Source organism: Ailuropoda melanoleuca, chromosome 1 (assembly GCF_002007445.2).
Source record: "Ailuropoda melanoleuca isolate Jingjing chromosome 1, ASM200744v2, whole genome shotgun sequence".
Lineage (NCBI taxonomy): Eukaryota > Metazoa > Chordata > Mammalia > Carnivora > Ursidae > Ailuropoda > Ailuropoda melanoleuca.
The window spans coordinates 121,075,778-121,095,223 of NC_048218.1; the positions used below are offsets into that span (position 1 = coordinate 121,075,778).

The 19,446-nt window shown below is 37.5% G+C and overlaps 1 protein-coding gene across 8 annotated transcripts in view; it reads right to left on the minus strand.

The window, feature by feature from the left end:
- The window catches only part of SUGCT (succinyl-CoA:glutarate-CoA transferase), a 706,709-nt gene that overhangs the window by 349,960 nt on the left and 337,303 nt on the right, over positions 1–19,446 (minus strand). For 7 of the 8 annotated variants that reach the window (XR_004626996.1, XM_034665707.1, XM_034665695.1 and 4 more), the window contains one exon: positions 11,982–12,084. Coding sequence is in view for 7 of the 8 variants with exons in the window: in XM_034665707.1 (XP_034521598.1) it covers positions 11,982–12,084 (103 nt within the window). In the remaining variant the exon portion in view is untranslated. Of the gene's footprint in view, positions 1–6,678; positions 9,909–11,981; positions 12,085–19,446 lie in introns of those variants that run through there. The other variant, XM_034665718.1, reaches the window with a different exon arrangement.

Below are 19,446 nucleotides of genomic sequence, written 5' to 3' on the forward strand. Positions count from 1 at the left end.
ATTTCAAGTCCCCAGAAATTATTGTAAGGGCATACAGCAGATGAAGAAATATTCTCTCAAGAAAATCTACTCAATCTTAGAAAGAAGTAAGAGTCTGGCATTTGAGCCATGGCTCACTCCACTGACATCCCTTCTCCACCACCACCACCAAGCTCCAGAATTCCGTGTGATGAAAACTTTAACCCAGCATTCTACTCCAAGCAGGTGAGGCCAAGATAATGGGAGCTTCCTCTCTGCCCAGCTCTCACTCCGGGACTATGTTGTATCCCATTAGGGGCAAGCAACTGTAACTCCGACTTCCCCTGGCCTGCACTGCAGAAGCTATATCCCTGGCAGGCACAGCCAGAAGGACACAATAGATCATAAAAATAAAGAGCTCCACTGCTCTGCCTGAGGAGGCTGGCCCTTTTTTTTTTAAGAGAGGATAGAAACTCCATGCCTAACGACCTGAGGAGGTTGTTGAAAACAAGAGGGATCTTTGTGGAGAGCAATGAAAAGAAAGCTGGCAGCTCCAGAACACAAGCAAAACAGTGGATAATTACCAAAAATTTAAAAGAGAGAACCAGGGAAAGAGACCTTTGGGAAAAGGCCCCTGGGATCACAATCAACTCTTCATGTTAAGGAAGGGGTGCATGCATGCCAGGCTGTGCCCACTAGGAGCAATCAGAGCAAGACGTAGAGACAGATCTGAAAGCATTAACCAGGCTGCATCCTGACTCATCCACAAGTCAAAAGACTCACTAGCACGGGCTCAATCTCTGACCAAACACTGACTTAAGTAAAGCTACTCTGACCCAGGAGTGATGCGTAGGAAGCGACGCTTAAATATCACATCACACTTACATTTGGAAGTCTGGGCAACTGTGTGAGTGTCCAAGGTTGTGCTCTCTCAGAAGCAAATCACAGAGGATATTCCCGAACTATTAGTCCCTCGCTGAAAGGAGGGAAAAAGAAAAAAAAAACAAAAAACAAAAGTAATTCCCTTTACTGTGATAGCAGCTTCCAAGTCACACACACAACCAACTACAAAGGATAAGAATCTAATTGGCTAGGAATGACCTTTGCCCAATAAGTGGCCTATGCCAACTCAGGAGAGATCCGCAGGTAAAAGATAAAAGCAAGTGGAAACCATCTGAGCTGGGACCTCAGGGGTTATGCGTTGCAAGGAAAATGGGCTTCACAGAATTGGTGCAGCCAAGTCACTGTTGTTAGACCTGTTAAGAAACAAACAAAACAGCCTCTGGGGTCGAAGGGGATCTAGTATGTCCAGATATCAACAAAGAGTTATAAGACATGCAAAGAAACAGTAAAGTGTGACCAATACACAGAAAGAAAATGCTTGCAATAGAAACCACGTTTGAAGAGGCCCAGATGGTGGACTTAGCAGGAAAAAACTTCAAAGCAACTATATGTTCAAAGAACAAAAGAAAGCCATGCTTAAATAATTAAAGGAAGATATGAGGACAACGTCTCATCAAAGATATCATATCAATCTAGAGATAGAAATATTCCTATTATTAAAAGGAACCAAATGGAAATTCTGCAGTCAAGAAGTACAATAACTGAGATGAAAAATTCACTGGAGGGGCTCAACCATGTATTTGAATTGTCAGAAGAAAGAATCAGCAAATTTAGAGATAGATGAATAGAGATTATGCAATCTGAAGAAGAGAGGGAAAAAAAAATGAAGAAAAGAACAGAGCCTTAGGGACGTGCGAAACACCATTAAAAGCACTAACCCACACATAAATAGCAGAACCAGAAGGAGATTTTGAGAAAGAGATGAACAATATTGAAGAACAAATGGCTTAAAACTTGCATTTAAGTTTTCATGAAAAGCATTAGTCTATGCATCCAAGAAGTTCAGTGAACTCTAAGTATGGTAAATGCAAAGAGATTCACACACACCCAGACACATAATACTCAAAATGTTCAAAGACGAAGAGAAAACCCTGGAAGGAGCAAAAGCAAAATAACTGATAACATACCAGGGAGCTGAATAAGATTAACACATAATATCTCATCAGACATCATGGAAGTCAGAAGGCAACATATTAAAAATGTTAGAAGTAAAAGACTGCCAAACAAGAATATTGTATCCAGCAAAACTATCTTTCACAAATGAAAGCAAACTAAAGACAATCCCAGTTATACCAAAACTGAGAGAATCTTTGGTAGCAGACTTATATTTTAATAAATATCAAAGAAAGTTCTTCAGACTAAAAGTAAATGATACCATACAGCATGATGAATCCACACACAGATACACAGAAAGAATACCAGTAAAATAATCACATAGGCAATTATAAAAATGATATAATTACATATTTTTCCTTTCTTGTCTTAGCTGATTGAAAAAGCTATTGCAATATACAATATGTATATAAATGTAGTGTTGGACCTATAATATATAAATGTAATGTATTTAACAATAATAGCACATGGGGAGTGGATAACAGCAAAAAGGTGTACTGGATTAAGGAAAGGACATCAGATCCAACTCAAATCGTTAACTCAAATCCATAGGTAGAAATTAGGAAAACAAGATAAAATAAAAAGATTAATATAAAAATTCTATAAATATATATTTGCTCTCATTTCTTCGATCAGCTGTTTTAAAAGATTTAATATAACATTATATACACTAATAATTATAACAGTGTATTGATGAGTTTATAATATAGACAGATGATAGATAGATAGATAGATAGATAGATAGATAGATAGATAGGAGTAAAGTTTCCAGATTTCACTGTAACTAAATCAGTATAAAACTGAAGTCAATTCTTTTTTGACCATCTTCCCACCCCTCTTGCCTCTGGCAACCATCAGATTGTTCTGTATTTACAGGTCTGATTTTGCTTTTCATTTGTTTTTTTTTATTCATTTGTTTTGTTTTTTTTAGGTTTCACATAAAGGTGGAATCACATGGTATTTGTCTTTCTCTAGGACCCTCTAAGTCAATCCATGTTGTCACAAATGGTTAGACCTCATATTTTTTATGGCTGGGTACTATTGCTCTGTGTGTGTATGTGTGTATGTGAGACCTTCTTTATCTATTCATCTATTGATGGAAATTTCAGTTGCTTCCCATATCTTAGTTATTATAAATAATGCTGAAATAAACATAGGGGTGCATATTTTTTTGAATTCGTGTTTTCACTTTCTTTGGGTAAGTACCCAGTAGTGCAATTATGGGCAAAAGGTTGTGGGAGATAAAGGCTTCCAGTCATGGAATGAGAAAGTCATGGGAATTGAAGGTGCAGCACAGGGAATAGAGTTAATGGTTTTGTACTAGTGCTATATGTGACAGATGGTGACGATACTTGTAGCACAGCATAACCTATAAAGTTGCTGAATTACTATGTTATACACCTGAAACTAATGTAACATCGTGTGTCAACTATACTCAAGTAAAAAGTTGAAGTCAATTCTGATAAGTTAAGGTATAGGTTATAGGCCCTAAAGATACCAATAAAAAAAAAAAGCTCAAAATGTCATTGAAAGTTATGAAAAGAATTAAAATATTATGCTAGAAAATATCTACTTAATACAGAAGACAATGAAAGGAACAGAGGAATAAAAAAGACATGAGGCACATAGAAAACAAAAGGCAAAATGTCAGGTGTAAATCCAACCACATCAATAGTAACTAAGTATAAATGGCTTAAACAATTCAATCAAAAGGCATACATTTTCAGATAGAATTAAAGAAACAGGATCCAACTTATCTCTTATGTCTACATAAGAGATACTTTATATTCAAAGACGCAAATAGGTTGAAAATAAAAGGATGAAAAAGATGTACAATGAAAACAACAATCATAAAAGAGAATGCAGTGGCTATACTAATATCAGAAAATAGATGTTAAAACAAAGAATCTTGGGGCACCTGGGTGGCACAGCGGTTAAGCATCTGCCTTCAGGCCAGGGCGTGATCCTGGCGTTATGGGATCTATCGAGCCCCACATCAGGCTCTTCCACTATGAGCCTGCTTCTTCCTCTACCACTCTCCCCGCTTGTGTTCCCTCTCTCGCTGGCTGTCTCTATCTCTGTTGAATAAATAAATAAAATCTTTAAAAAAAAAAAGAATCTTACTAGAGATAAAGAATCATTCTTTTATTATGATGATAAAGGGATAATTCTTAAAGATGATATAACAGTGGTAAGCATATATGCATGTAACAACAGAGCCCAAAACATATGAAGCAAAAACTGACAGAAGAGACAAGCAATTCACAAATAATGGTTGGAGATTTCAACACCCAACTTTCAATCTGTATAGAGACTAGGCAGAAGATGAACAAGGAAATGCAAGAATTAAACAATGGTAAAAACAAACAAGACCTAACAGACATCTACAGCATATTCCAATAGGATATACACTCTTAAGAATACAGCGAACATTCTGCAGAATGGATCGATCCTACGCTGGGATGTAACATAAGCCTCAAGAAATCTGAAGGAGCTGAAATCATTCAAAGTATGTTTTTCAAACACAATGAATGAAATCAGAAATCAACATTAGAAAGGTTGAGAAATACATACAAATGTGGAAAGAAATAAAAACACTTTTAAATAACCAAAGTTCTAAAATTAACCCTTACATTAATGGCTAATTGATTTTGAACAACAGTGCCAAGAAAACTCAACGGGGAAAATATTAGTCATTTTAACAAATGATACTAAAACAACTGGATATAACCCTATGCAAAACAGTGAAGTTAGACTCCACACCTTACAGCATGAGCATACACACACACACACACACACACACACACACACACACACATAATGGATCATAGACCTGAATGTAAGATGTAAAAATTATAAAACTTTTAGAAAATATAGCTGTAAATATTCATGTCCTTAGGCAAGTAATGGTTTCTTAGCACAACACCTAAAGCACAGGTCATCAAAGTAAAAGAGACAAATTGCTAATTCAGACTCGATTTTTAACTGCTGAGTTCTTAAAGAATGTGGAACTCCATTTCAAGGTCCCTGTAGGCCTTGAATACACCATTTTGTATCTCTTTCTCCCTCATCATTAATCATTTTACAAAAGTTCTTCAAACATCAGTGGTGCTCAGTCCCTGTCAATCATTGCTCACGTTCGGTACCACCAATAATACAACTAAAATGCTTTTTAATGTAATAACTACAATAAAATAGTGATGAAAATGTTAAATGTTTTCATTTGAATAAATCTGTAAAATCATAGCCTTTAATACTGGCTGTTAGAGAAAGAAAAACACATACAGAGAGAATAACTGTACAAAAAAAAAAAAGAGGAAACTTTCCAATATTCTCAGGTCACAAATCATTTCAAAATCACTGAACAGTAAAAGTGGAAACCCTCCATTAAATTCCTCTTAATCATTGAGAAGGGATTTATTAGTAATATGACGAACTGATTACAACAAGTATTTAAAAGGATAAAGAGTTCTTTGGTAAGTTGGGAGATACAGGCTTCGTTACAGAATGAATGAGTCATGGGAATAAAAGGTACAGTGTAGGAATATAGTCAGTGGGATTGTAATAGTGCTTAAGTGATTAAGACATTTTTGCAACTCTTTGCCAGATTTTAAACTTTTGTTAATTCATTAAATAGGATTCTTTATGCCTATTACTTCTCACTGCTAAAATACCCAGAACATTTATGTGTAACTCTTCTGTGACACTGGACATACTTTACCTTAAAGTGGACTATAGGACCTCCTTGCATGCTGAATAGCTTTATCTTTGTTGATTCACTGTTTTCCATCATACCCTCCCCTTGCCAAATACCTAATACAAGACTATATGTATAATATACTGTACATAATACAGTCTTGTGTAGTACATGCATTACATATATGTATGGATACATACATATAGAGAGAGGGAGAGGAAAGGGGGGAGGAGGACAGGGAGAAAGAGAGAAAGGGCAAGCACGTGACAGCCACCGATTACTATTTGCTAAATGAATGAATGAATGTCTGACCGAGTGAATAAGCAACTACATTCTCCTTTGCCCTGAACCATGCCTCTCACATTTTCATAAAAAGATCAAAAGAAGGCTTTTTTCTTTAACATAAATTCTACAATCTTATTTCCATCAACATCAATCAAGTAATGTCCAAGGCATTCCAGTTGGATATCTAAGTATATTTGTGTTATAGCTCAAAGAAATTGGTGCCTCCAAATTTCTTAGCTATATTTAAAAAATGAACATAAAATGCCAGTAATGTTATACTATGTCCTTAATTTTTATTTGACATTTCAGTGGGTTTCCTCTTACATAGTAAGAGATGAGGCTTCTTGCATTAGGATTCTTTGAAACTCAACAAAATAAAATTAGACACTGCTGCCTAATACTTTATATTTTAATATAAAATTGAAGGTTTAAACTCTCCATTTTTATTTCATTTAATCACTTAAGCCTAAAGCACACTATTTCTTCAAAAATTTAAAGTGTTATCCCCAGGTATCATAAGACAAACACACACATACTATATGTGAATTTGTTCACCATCTAAAGTGTGTCATGTATGTTCAGAGATACACACAAAATTTATTTTTTTATCTCCTTTGTCTACCAGGAATTATTTCCAGACATACTGTTTTATCTTAGATCTTCATCAACTGTTTTCCAGTTGCAGGGAGCACTGTATGTGTGTATTCCCCAGCAGTGTTAGAGACAAGGATATAATTGTGATTGAGGTGCGTAAGCCCTCCTGGACTATAGAACTGCATTTCAATAAATATTAGCTAGTGTCATGGAGAAGGCAATCTTTAAAATGCATCAACAATGCGTGTGTGTGTGTGTGAGTGTGTACATGTGCGTGTGCAGAAGTGCGTGCATGCATGAGTGTAGAAAGGGCTTGAAAAACAGCTTTGTATTTTGGGGTGCTTCTGACACTTACTATATGAATATTGAAAGCTTTTTTTTTTCCCAGATGCTCAGATAGTTTGCCAGATGTGCTAAAAAAACCAAATCGCTTTGAGAATATGAGCTAGCCTAGAGATTAATAAAACCTCCAACTTCACAGGCTTCCACAAATAATGATATGAAAACAACAGATAATTTTAAGCTATCAAATATTTCAATACTTCGCTCTGCTTGCTTCTATGACCTATTTATCCCATACGAAAAGATTTGTTAAAGGACTTGTAATGGCCTTCTGGGACAGGAAGAAGAAGGTTTCTGTAGAAAATATTAAATTAATTTTGATGGTGATACAAAGTTAAGGAAGGGTTGTTAAGGGATGGCTTGCTGCCACGGGGTGGGGTTTTGTTTTGGTATCCTTTTAGCCTGCAGGTGTTTGGCACCAGCTAAAATCAGGGCCAGCTGTGATATTTCAGTTCTGATACTTCCCTCCCCATAGTTCTCAGAAGTGATGCTTCGGGGTGATGTCTTACACCTGATGGATTCAACTTGTGTGGTAGAAATGTGAAGGCTCTGTTAAATAACACCAGCTTGGCAACACCCATTGCCCTCTCTTCCCCACCCATGGGTCATGGCATCAAGGAGAAAAAAAAAAATCAACCACAGATTTGGTCATCCATATCTATATATTTTTTAATTGCACAGTTCAAAAAATACACTTAGAATCGCCAAATACACGGTCTTAAGCAAAATACAAAAAAAAAAAAACAGGATAACACAATCTCTTTTGATTCTCATGGTAGATAATGATGCTGTTAAATGCTCTCTGTGGTGGGATCCATACCTATTTTTGCAGGAATCTGCATAGTTTCTATTAAAAGCTGCATTTTCTTTTAAGTTTGTTTGGGTTGGAAAACCTCAAACCACAATGTATTTCATGCACATGTTCCCCAGGGTATGTTAAATAGGACCATACTGAGGTCATCTAGCAAGTTTTTTAAACTTTTTAAGAATTCCTTTAATGTACTGCACAATCTTGGCCTGATTTAAAAAAGATATTTTAAGAAAGCACTTAAAAAAATGACTCTTGAAATCTATATGCAGATAATCCATATTACACTTCTATAGTATACACAGAGTTTTCCACAGATAATTCATCACCGAGGGAGAAAAACAATAAAACTACCACTAAAAGGCTTTTGGATCAAAATTTCTCTAAGCGATCTATAAATACAGACCAAAACCCTCACAGTATTCTTGACTGCCTTAACAGGGGATGCTTGGAGGATTCCTTCAACTGGGCAATGTCTGCAGCAGATAATCAGAGGCTGAAAGGTAGGCAACCTTGCATTTACCCAAGGGGGGAAAAATCATCTGCTCTTTCAGCTGAGTCAAAAAAAAAAATCAAGTTTCCTCAGAACATGAGGCCATGATAAAAGTATTTAGGTTTGAAATAGTTTCTACCATCAAGAACATTTTTGTTATCTACTAAGCTCAAACCACAGATGAGATGTGAATGGTCCACTTGATAAGCAGGCCCCCAGAAAATCCTCTCCTGTGCTTTGATGCTTCTGACTTTTTTTTTTTCTTTTTGGTTAGACATACCCCTCTTCACTTCATCAAAGCCTCACTTCCGGCACCATGTTCCAGACCTTGTACTTCACCCAAATCAGTTTTCAGTTGAGCTAGCAGCTGTGCTGGCACGGGGCGCGTGGAGAGCCAGCCAGGGGCGCCAGTGGCGCGGTCCCACATCTGAGCACAAGTGGCCGGTTCCACGCACCCTGGGGGCCAAGAAAGTCTACAGCTCATCGGGGGAAAAACAAGGGAGGACACCTTAAACGGAAATGATACTTTTACGCAAAATAAAATATAAGAGGAGTTTCAGCAATCAGAAATGATGAAGGGTTCAGAAGTTCTTGGCACGGAGTTTGCAGATGCCTTTCCTTAAAAGAATATTACAGCTTGATTTTTAAGCTAGGGATCCCCATCCCCACAGCCACACTGAATTTGTTTGTATCCACCAAAGGTGGTCTTTTAACAAAAATAAAACCTTTAACAAAGGTCTCCACCGAAGAAGGTGTTTTTTAACAAAAATATTACTTTAAAGGGTACCATCGTAATCAGAGCTAATACTGTGTCTTGAGCCTTTACCTCTGGCAATCCCTACTGCCCTTGATAAACATTATCTCATGTAACATGACAATATAGAGAAAAGAACCTATTACACCACTTCACAGTTAAGAAAACTAAAGCTCAGTAAGTTTCTAGAACTGCCCAACAATTCTGACTCCGTGGTCTTAACCATTATGCAGCACTTTCCAAACAAAGGCTATAGAGAGACGCTGTCAGCCCCACCCAGGGGTGCACAACAGCCCCTTGATCACTTGGAAAACCTCTGCTTGGCAGAGTTAACCAACTCATTCATTCACTGATTCATACATCAACAACATTTACTGTGTATCTGCTAAGTCGATTTTAAATTTATTTGTTCAGAAAGGAAGAGAATTACTAAATTCATGCTAAATCCCTAGCCCTGGGTATGTTAGTAAAATAAAGGTTTGTCGGAGGAACTTTTTAAAGTAGTCCTAAAACACAACTCCCTGATTTCTTCACATTTTACATTCCTTTCAAAACTCAAAATGATAGGGAATTCTTTTTAAAAGAGCCAAATGTCCTTACCTCTCATGCCAAACAGTCCTACATATAATTGCCTGAGTCGTCCGCGCTAATTTTTAAAATGTAACAGTAATACATTGCTCTCTAAATTTCTAAAACTCCAGATAAATTTTGTATACATTTGGTATTTAAACTGCAAAGAATGAAATTATATCTAAAAGAGACCAACTCTATTCTTGCAGATAGAGTACAATTGTCAGTAATTATCACTGGATGATTAAGAATCTTTGATGTCAGAATGGTAACAGGATCTACTTTTTGGTGGATAAGAAGGCAATTTTCAGAGACTCCTGGGGTAGTAGCAAAAGTTGATATCTTGGTTTAGGTAACATCAATCTTCTCCATTTGAAAAATGACTAAAGTACTAAAAAAAAAATGCCATAGACCGATATTAGAAACTTCATATGGGTCCAAAAGAGTTGAGATAGAATGATTAAAGCAATTAAACCGAACTACAAGGGAAAACTGGGAATGAAAAACCTCATTATCCTATATTCAATCTGAAGCAGCCCATTAGGTGAACAATTTGAAGGGTGGAACCTTGGTTCCTTGTTCATCAATACCTAGAAAATGGGTAATGTTAGAACATATATATTTTTTTTCTTTTTTTAAAGCGCAAGACAACAAAAACAGAGGGAAGGGCAGAGTGAGAGGAAGTCTGATGCCCGGCTCCATCCCAGGACTCTGGGATCATGACCTGAGCTGAAGGCAGATGCTTCACCGACTGAGCCACCCAGGCGCCCCTAAAATAACGTTCTTTAATTTGGTGTCTTTATGCCTGAAGAAACAGGTGGAGCGACAGTAATGCTGATGATAAAACTCTCAGAAATGATCTCTACAGAGATATGCCCTCGAATCAAGTCAAACGCCAACTCCTACACATCTTGGTACCACTTTTAAGGAGGAAAATAATAGTAAAACCCACCCATTCCCCCACGACGACTTAAAGCCAAAGCTTGGCCTTATTCAAAGTTATGAAATGAGAAAACTGGTCCTTCGGGTCTAGTACATTTCAAAGTGTGCGCACTGCTACCTCGTCGCCAAGGAGCCATTAATCACCAGGCATTAATCCACTGACGCAGTGAGGACCCTGCCACATAAACTCAGTACAGATCCAGGAGGCCCCCTCATCTCAAATACCTATCGGCCATTGTCTTATTGCGCACAAAGCCTTGCCATATTCTTAGCAGGAAGATATGACAAAGCAGAATTCCTGAATCCATTCACTTTTTTTCTCCAGTAAATATTATAAACACTGAATTAAATAAAAAATCAATTCTCCTCGAAGCAGATACTCATGTAAAAGATAGGTACCAAAGTTAAAAACGTAGGTCAGTTTTCAACAAAGTTTGCCCCCCTTAGAAAAATCATATTCTGGGGCGCCTGGGTGGCACAGCGGTTAAGCGTCTGCCTTCGGCCCAGGGCATGATCCCAGCGTTATGGGATCGAGCCCCACATCAGGCTCCTCCGCTAGGAGCCTGCTTCTTCCTCTCCCACTCCCCCTGCTTGTGTTCCCTCTCTCGCTGGCTGTCTCTATCTCTGTCAAATAAATAGATAAAATCTTTAAAAAAAAAAGAAAGAAAAATCATATTCCATTTTCAATAATTCATTTGAAAGAAAAAGCGGTTGCAATAGAAAGAATCTTCTTAGACCTATAATTTTGAAGTGTTGGAAGCTGACAAGATATGTGAATAATCATAGTGAAAGCTTCATAGAAAAAATGGTATTCCTCTACATATCAGGATTAATATTCGAATCTGAGAAACAGTAAATTGCTTGCAGTGATACTGATTAAAGTAATAAATCAAAAACTATTTTGATAACATCTACAAATAATAATTTGAACAATGTTATAGAAAAAAACTTACGTTTAGGTGATCCTTATTCCTGGGGCCCGAAAAGAAGCTTATAAGAATTGTACAGTACAAATCTCAATTCAAGTACAACTGATTCTTCACAAATAATGCACTTTGTTAATCAAAACATATAAAAGCCTCTCATTTGCAAAATTAACTATAACTTGCTTTGTACACTTTAAGATAGCCACCTGGTGAGATGAGGGCTACAACTATAAAACTTGTCAGACTTCCTTCTACAGAGAATGATCTCTGAGGACCTGAGCCCAACCTCTCAATTGTCTACATTTCACATTTTTCAGGAGAAACGAATGTCCTGACCTTGCAAACTTTATGTAGACACTGCTGCAGAAATATGTTAGATGTGATGGACATAAAGGTATGATTATACACAGCCTGTTCTCAATCGATTCTTTTTCCTTCAGACCCACGGTTTAACGTAACTGTCAAAAATCATGTTATGTGACTTAAGCTCAAGACCAATGGCTCACGTGTATTTACGTGAACCACTCTAGATAAAGAAAGAGAGGCAATTTCTTGTGTTTTTAACTGCCATGTACTAAAAACTTCAAAAACCAAACCTGGGGTTCTGTAAATACATTCTTCATGTCGTTGATTGGACCGTATGCAACCCCGCTGCCTTCAAAGAGGTATAACCACTTGCTGGTCATTTCTTTTTCAAACCTAGGAAAAGACCCCAAAAAGATGCATTTTTACAAAGAACATAACACAACGTTTTTTTCTCCTATGGCTCTCTTTTGAAGCAACCAATAACGACAAAAATATGTTTCTTAGGCCCTCTTTGCTCCTAGTTTTGAGAATGTTGACTAACTGAAACAACTTGACTTGCCCAGGAGTGGCAAGAATAGCCACCCAGCTCCCATCGTTTGAAGCTCCACCATTAGAGATATCATCCCTCCTATTCCCGTCCCTGTGTGTTTTTTGACAGAGACTCCCTTGGAGAAGACAGACTATGTGGGAAATGGTTTTGACTGAGCTTTCATTGTTGTGGTATTTAGCACTTAATAAATATAACAATATAATTAAATGCAATTCTGAGCATAATGTCATTGTGCAAAGTGTTTTTCAGGTGTCAGGCATAGTACCTCAGTTTAAGGTAGACTGATGTACTAAATTATTCTTCAAAACAAAAAATAAACAAATGTAGTTGCTTTAAAAGAAAGCTATATGTTTGGGGTGCCTGAGTGGCTCGGTTGGTCAAGCAGCCGACTCTTGGTTTCAGCTCAGCTCATGACCTCAGGATCCTGGGATCGAGCCCCGCTTTGGGCTCTCTCTTCAGGAGGGAGTCTGCTTCTCCCTCTCACTCACCCTCTGTGCTCTCTCTTTCTCTCAAATAGATAAAATTTTTAAATTAAAAAAAAAGAAAGCTGTGTGTTCCACCTCCATTATATTTAAAATACACCAAAATTATCAGCCACTACCATTGGCCTAAGCACAACTTTAGCTACTTATTTGCATTATGACTTCTAATCAGAACAAATCTAGGCATGTGAAGACTGATGTATCAGTTTAGCCAGCAACACTCAAACCCAGCCAAGTCCTTTACCTCTGTTTTGTTTTTTCTATAATTTACAATTAAACTTCACAGACATAAAAGCTTACTTGATTGCCTTTATTTTCTCTATTAGGTGTGAAGGAAAGAGGACCCAATTCATTAATGAGATTCACCATCTTATATTTCTTCTTGTTAAGACAGTGAAACAGAAATAAAATCTTGAATCCTCAAAGACAATTCAACAGTCATAATTTGTAATATATGAAGAATTTATAATTACTAATTGCTAAAATAGCAAACTATTTCCAGTTAAGTAATAATCTAGGTGAAAAGATATTATTGGTAGGTTATTTAGGTAAAATAGATTATTGGCAGCAAGCAGAAGGCTTCACTACTAAGGGAGGGCAAGTGGAAATATAGTAGAAATAGTATTCATGGACTTCTACTCAGGAATCTTAGACATAGCTAAGAATTAATCTTAGGTTTGCATATTCCATGGGAAATTATATTGGAGAATCCACTACTTCTTCCACTGTTTACAACAAGAGTAAAAACAATATCAATACTTTGAGGATACTTTTCTAATCTCACCATTTTGATGAATAAAGATTTTTCATCGTCCATTTGAATTATAGCCAGTAATGTTAACTATCCCTACTTAGTACACAATGAAATATTTCACTTCTATATCCTGAAAAACCTTCTTTCATGGGAACACCACCATGCAGGATGAAATGTCTTACATTAATCGATTCTTCACATCCTTCTTTTCTTTTCAATGACTGTTAAAATCATCTCCTAGCCAAGACTTCCTAAGACACATATATCACCAAAACGATATATGTTGAAAGAATAAAAGAGATACTTTGAACCTGGAGCCTTTGTCAATCATTTAAGTTTCCATAAGCAGAGTGTTATCGTGGTTAACCTGATAAGTTTTCAAGACAAGTGAATTTATCACCACCAGACTCACCCAAGTGGCCTCAAAGATCTGCACAGAAAATGCACGTCAAGATCCAAACAAACCCATAGCTACAGGCTTGCCAACAGAAAACTCAGGGGAATAGTTGAAGTTTTAGTATTTATATAAGCTTTTCACCACGGGGCAGAAAAGAGGGATTTATTTCATGTTATGGAAAACAACGGATGCACTTTGGAAATGAGACTGGGGAGGGAGGCCATGTCTGGAGCGGCAGTGATGACCACTGTTTGTGTCTGTGCATGGGCGTGGGTGTGTTCATAAATGCCTTCCACTGCAGCGTTCAGAAAAGGAACATTGAGGCACTCTGCTGCTCCCAGAGGACACATCCATCATTTTCCTCTGAAAATCTATCTCTTGATCTAAATCTGATGTGGAATCCTTTCCTTTATCTATGCAAAAAGAGCTGTAAGCGCATGTTTTTATTAACCACAAAAATGCTGCTAAAAAAAAATGCAAAGAGCTGTTCTAAATCACTTAGGGCAAAACAGTATTGAAGATAAGACAGGAAGGGTGTCCTCAGATGCAGTGTAGGGAGCCTCAAAGCTACAGCCTCCTCTGGGAATTACCTGGAAACTCCTAAAATAATTCAGACTTCATTGTGAACTTACTAAATCAACCCATATATTAAATTTTAGATTTTTGCTGAATTCGCTGTCGATTGAATCATTTCAGTAGATGAAACATTGGTACGTGAAGATAGACCTGAGTTTAAATTTCTTAGCATCAAAATTTTACTTAAAGAACAAACAAAAAACTTTTCTTTAGAAAATGGATTGAAGTTGCAGCCAAATCCAAGACAAGAGAGAAATTAAGAGATACAGACCATGAAGGTGGAGTTAGAAATAATTCTAACATTAATGATGACTAAATGCTGGTTAGAATATCTTGCAGCTTTTCTCCTCACAAGCACACTGTAAGGGAAGTATTATTCTAGTATGACCAACAGGAAACTCAGGTTTGGAGAAATTAACTTGCTCAAATTCATAAAGCTTTTTCCCCTCAAACTTTTTTGAGGTATGACTGACCGATAAAAATTGCATATATTTATTTTGTACACCATGGTTTTTTAGAGAGTGGTGTAGTGAAGTGATTTAATATACATATACATCATAATAAGATTACCACAATCAAATTAATTTACACATCCTTCACGTCATGGTTACCATTTTTGTGTGGGGGGGTAACATTTAAGACCTATTTAAGAACATTTAAGTATAAAATACAGCATTACCTTCAATGACTGATTCTTATAACTGAAAGCTAGTACCCTTTGCCCAGTTTCTCCCCCATTTCCCCCCATACCGTAGTCCTGGGCAACCACCATTTAACACTCTGGTTCTGTGAGTTTGACTTTTTAGATTCTGCACGTCAGTGAGATTAATGCAGTATTTGTATTTCTGTGTCTGGCTTATTTCACTTAGCACTAAAATGCTTCTTCACTTCCATCCTCTATACCTCAAGGTACACTTCCTTATATTAATACTCATTCATTCATTCCTGATGCTTTTAGCAAGAGTTTGTTTTGTCCCAGTCATGGGGATTACAACAATAAAAACGTCCCTGTTTTCAAAGACCATATAGTCTAATGGAGAACACAGCTAAGGAAAGTGATGATTTGCAATGCAAGATGCCAAGACAAAAATGAGTATACAGCCTACAGTTGAAGGACCAAAGGAGGAGATCTGAATGGGCCTGGGGAGTCAGGAAAGAGTTCAAAAGCCAGGTGACATCTGAGCCAGCTGCTGAAGGATGAGGTAGTATTTTCCATGTGGAAGATGGAAAGGAGAGAGCAATGTGTCCAAAGACCCAACCTGGAAAGAATCTAAGATCTCCTGTGCTCTGAGTGGCGAAGGATGAACTGGGAAAAGAAGGTTAGAACCAGAGTGCAAGGCGTCTTGTCTGCTATGCTAAGGATTTTGGATTTCCACTGGCCATGAGACACCCAGAGAGGTCTTTCAGCAGGGGGCTGACATAATCAGCATTAATACAGGAAACGGAATGATACAGATGAGACCAGAGGCAAAGAAACTTGACAGGAGGCAACAGACTCTCTCCCTCTGATGCATCTTAAATCTCCCCCTCTATCAATATCTTCCATGTTATTATCAATAATAAACAAGTTTTGGGGGCACCTGGGTGTCTGAGTCAGTTAAGCATCTGCCCTCGGCTCAGGTCATGATCCCAGAGTTCTGGGATCGAGCTCCACATTGGGCTCCCTACTAGCTGGGGAGTCTGCTTCTCCCTCTGCTCTTTACCCTGCTCGTTCTCTATCTAATAAATAAATAAGGTCTTTCAAATAAGAATAACAATAATAATAAACAAGTTTTTATTAAAAAAAAAAGTTTCTTGACATTCTTACCCCTTTTGTTCCTATCCTATTTATCCATTTCCAGTCAGCCATGACTGCCTGAGCCTCTGAAATCTGACTTGTTCACCAACACCTTTTCTTGCCCAATCACCAAGAGTCTTCAGGGACTGCTGCCCAATACTCTTTTCATAGTCCTCAACCTATCCGCTCTCTGTGCATTTGATGCTGTTGACTATCTTATCTTTATATCCTATGCTATTGTACTTATTGGATTTTTAATACCTCTGTGGACATTTCTGTTTCTTTTATTATTTTACCTTTTCCTTCCAGTACCAATATCCTTTGTTCTCTCACTCATCTAAGTAATCCTGTCATCTCCATGCAGATGATACCCCAATCTATTTTCAGCCCTAACCTTTCCCCAAGTCCCTCTTCCTAATTACCATGGGATATTTCTACCCAGATGCACTATCATCCCTGGAAACACAACCTGCCCCTGGATGACTAAGACTTCCATTTCCCCCATAAACCTTGTATTTCTCCCTTGCCTGAAATCACACTCTTGGCTAAACTGGGAACTCTTTCTTTTCATCATCTCTTATAATTTACACATAATTGGCCTGTACAATCAACTTTTCAACAGTTCAGTTTTATTTATCTAGTCCCACTGTTACTGTCACAATTCAGGCCCTTGGTTCTTCACACTTGGACTATGGTGATATTTGATTAAAAACTTATTGCCTCCCAAGGGAAACAAAGGCAAAAATGAATTATTGGGCGCTTTCATCAAGATAAAAAGCTTTTACACAGCAAAGGAAACAGTCGACAAACCAAAAGACAACCTACAGGATGGGAGAAGATACTTGCAAATGTTTTATCCGATAAAGGGCTAGTATCCAAAATCTATAAAGAACTTATCAAACTCAACACCTAAAGAACAAATAATCCAGTCAAGAAATGGGAAGAAGACATGAGTAGACATTTTTCCAAAGAAGACATCCAGATGGCTAACAGACACATGAAACGATGCTCAACATCACTCATCATCAGGGAAATACAAATAAAAACTGCAATGAGATACCACCTCACACCGGTCAGAATAGCTAAAATAACAAGTCAGGATATGGCAAATGTTGGCAAGGATGCGGAGGAAGGGGAACTGTTGGTGGGAATGCAAGCTGGTACAGCCATTCTGGAAAACAGTATGGAGGTTCCTCAAAAAGTTAAAAATACAGCTTCCCTACAACCCAACAATTGCACTACTAGGTATTTACCCCAAAGATACAAATGTAGTGATTCAAAGGGGCACCTGCATCCCAATGTTTATAGCAGCAACGTCCACAAGAGCCAAACTATGGAAAGAGCCCAGATGTCCAATGACAGATACATAGATAAAGAAGATGTGGTAGGGGCGCCTGGGTGGCTCAGTTGTTAAGCGTCTGCCTTCATCCCAGGACTCTGGGATCAAGCCCCACATCAGGCTCCTCTGCTAGGAGCCTGCTTCTTCCTCTCCCACTCCCCCTGTCTGTGTTCCATCTCTCGCTGGCTGTCACTCTCTCTGTCAAATAAATAAATAAAAATCTTTAAAAAAAAAAAGATGTGATATATATATATCATATATATATATATGATATATATATAAATGGAATATTACTCAGCCATCAAAAAATGAAATCTTGCCATTTGCAACGACGTGGATGGAATTAGAGGGATAGTAGGCTAAGTGAAATAAGTCAATCAGAGAAAGACAATTATCATATGATCTCACTGGTGTGTGGAATTTAAGAAACAAAACAGAGGAGCATAGAGAAAGGAAGGGGAAAATAAAATAAGACAAAATCAGAGAGGGAGATAAACCAAAAGAGACTCTTATTCATAGGAAACAAACTGAGGGTTGCTGGAGGAGAAGGGAATGGGAGGATGGGGTAACTGGGTGATGGGCATTAAGGAGGGCACATAATGTAATAAGCACTGGGTGTTATATATAACAGATGAATCACTGAACTCTACCTCTGAAACTAATAATACATTATATATTAATTAAATGTAAATAAAATTAAATTAAATTTAAACAATAAAACTTATTGCCTCCAATTTTCCTCCTTTCAGTAAAATGAATTTTAGTTATGTCTCAAATCTGTCCAATTCTCTCTTTCCCAAGGATTACTATCTTCTCTCACACTAGAAAAACAGACTGTTTCATCACTGCTATACCCCCATAACTTAGAACAGGGTTGGCACTCAATGTTTGCTGAATGAATATATGACTAATTGGTCAGAATTAGAGGGTCTCGGTCACATTAGCTTGAATAAGTAGGGTGTATTCCTTTCTCTCCAAATATTCCTGAGACTATGTTTATTTAGACATGTGGTTGGGAGAAGGAAGACAATTTGAGGGTCTTCGGTTTAAATGTAATATCACAGTATCTCCTCTTTTCTTTCTTCTTCCACACTGGTCTCTAAATTCTTCATAGAGATATGTCTTATCAAAAATAAATTTCAAGTTCCCAACAACTAACTTATAAACATAATATTTCGATTTAGGGACTATGTTATTCAGAAAATCATAAGATCTTAGGAATTCTAAAGACCTTAAAGATTATCTATTGTTTGGGGCGCCTGGGTGGCTCAGTCAATAATGCATCTGACTCTTAGTTTCAGTTCAGGTGCTCATCTCCTGGCTCAGGAGATCGAGCCCCGCATCGGCCTCCATGCTCAGGGGGAGTCTGCTTGGATATTCTCTCCCTCTGCCCCTTCCCCCACTCGTGCACTCTCTCTCTTCCTCTCAAGTCAATAAATAAATCTTTAAAAAATTATTTATCATTTTTTGTGTCCTACAAAATCATCCTGTTATGTGCATTGAAAATATTTCTAGTAATAAGGAGCACACTAGCAGCCCAATTACTGAAAGCACTCAAACATAGGAGGTGTGCTCCAATAGAAAAGGCAGGAGATGTGGATAGATCTGGGTTTGAGTCACAGCCCCAGCACCTCCCACCTATATGACCTTAATAAAAATATCAGTTAATAACATTCAAATGTTTCAAATCAAAATCTTAATTCTCAAAACAATTCTGTGAGAGAGGTATCATTATTATGCTCCTTTTAAACATGAGCAAACCAAGGTTTAGAGAGTTTAAGTAACCTTTTAAAGTCATATCAACATTAAGTAGTCACGCTGGAAGTCTATCTTGGGTTCCAAGCCCATGTGTTAACCATCACTTCCTACTGCTTGACTCT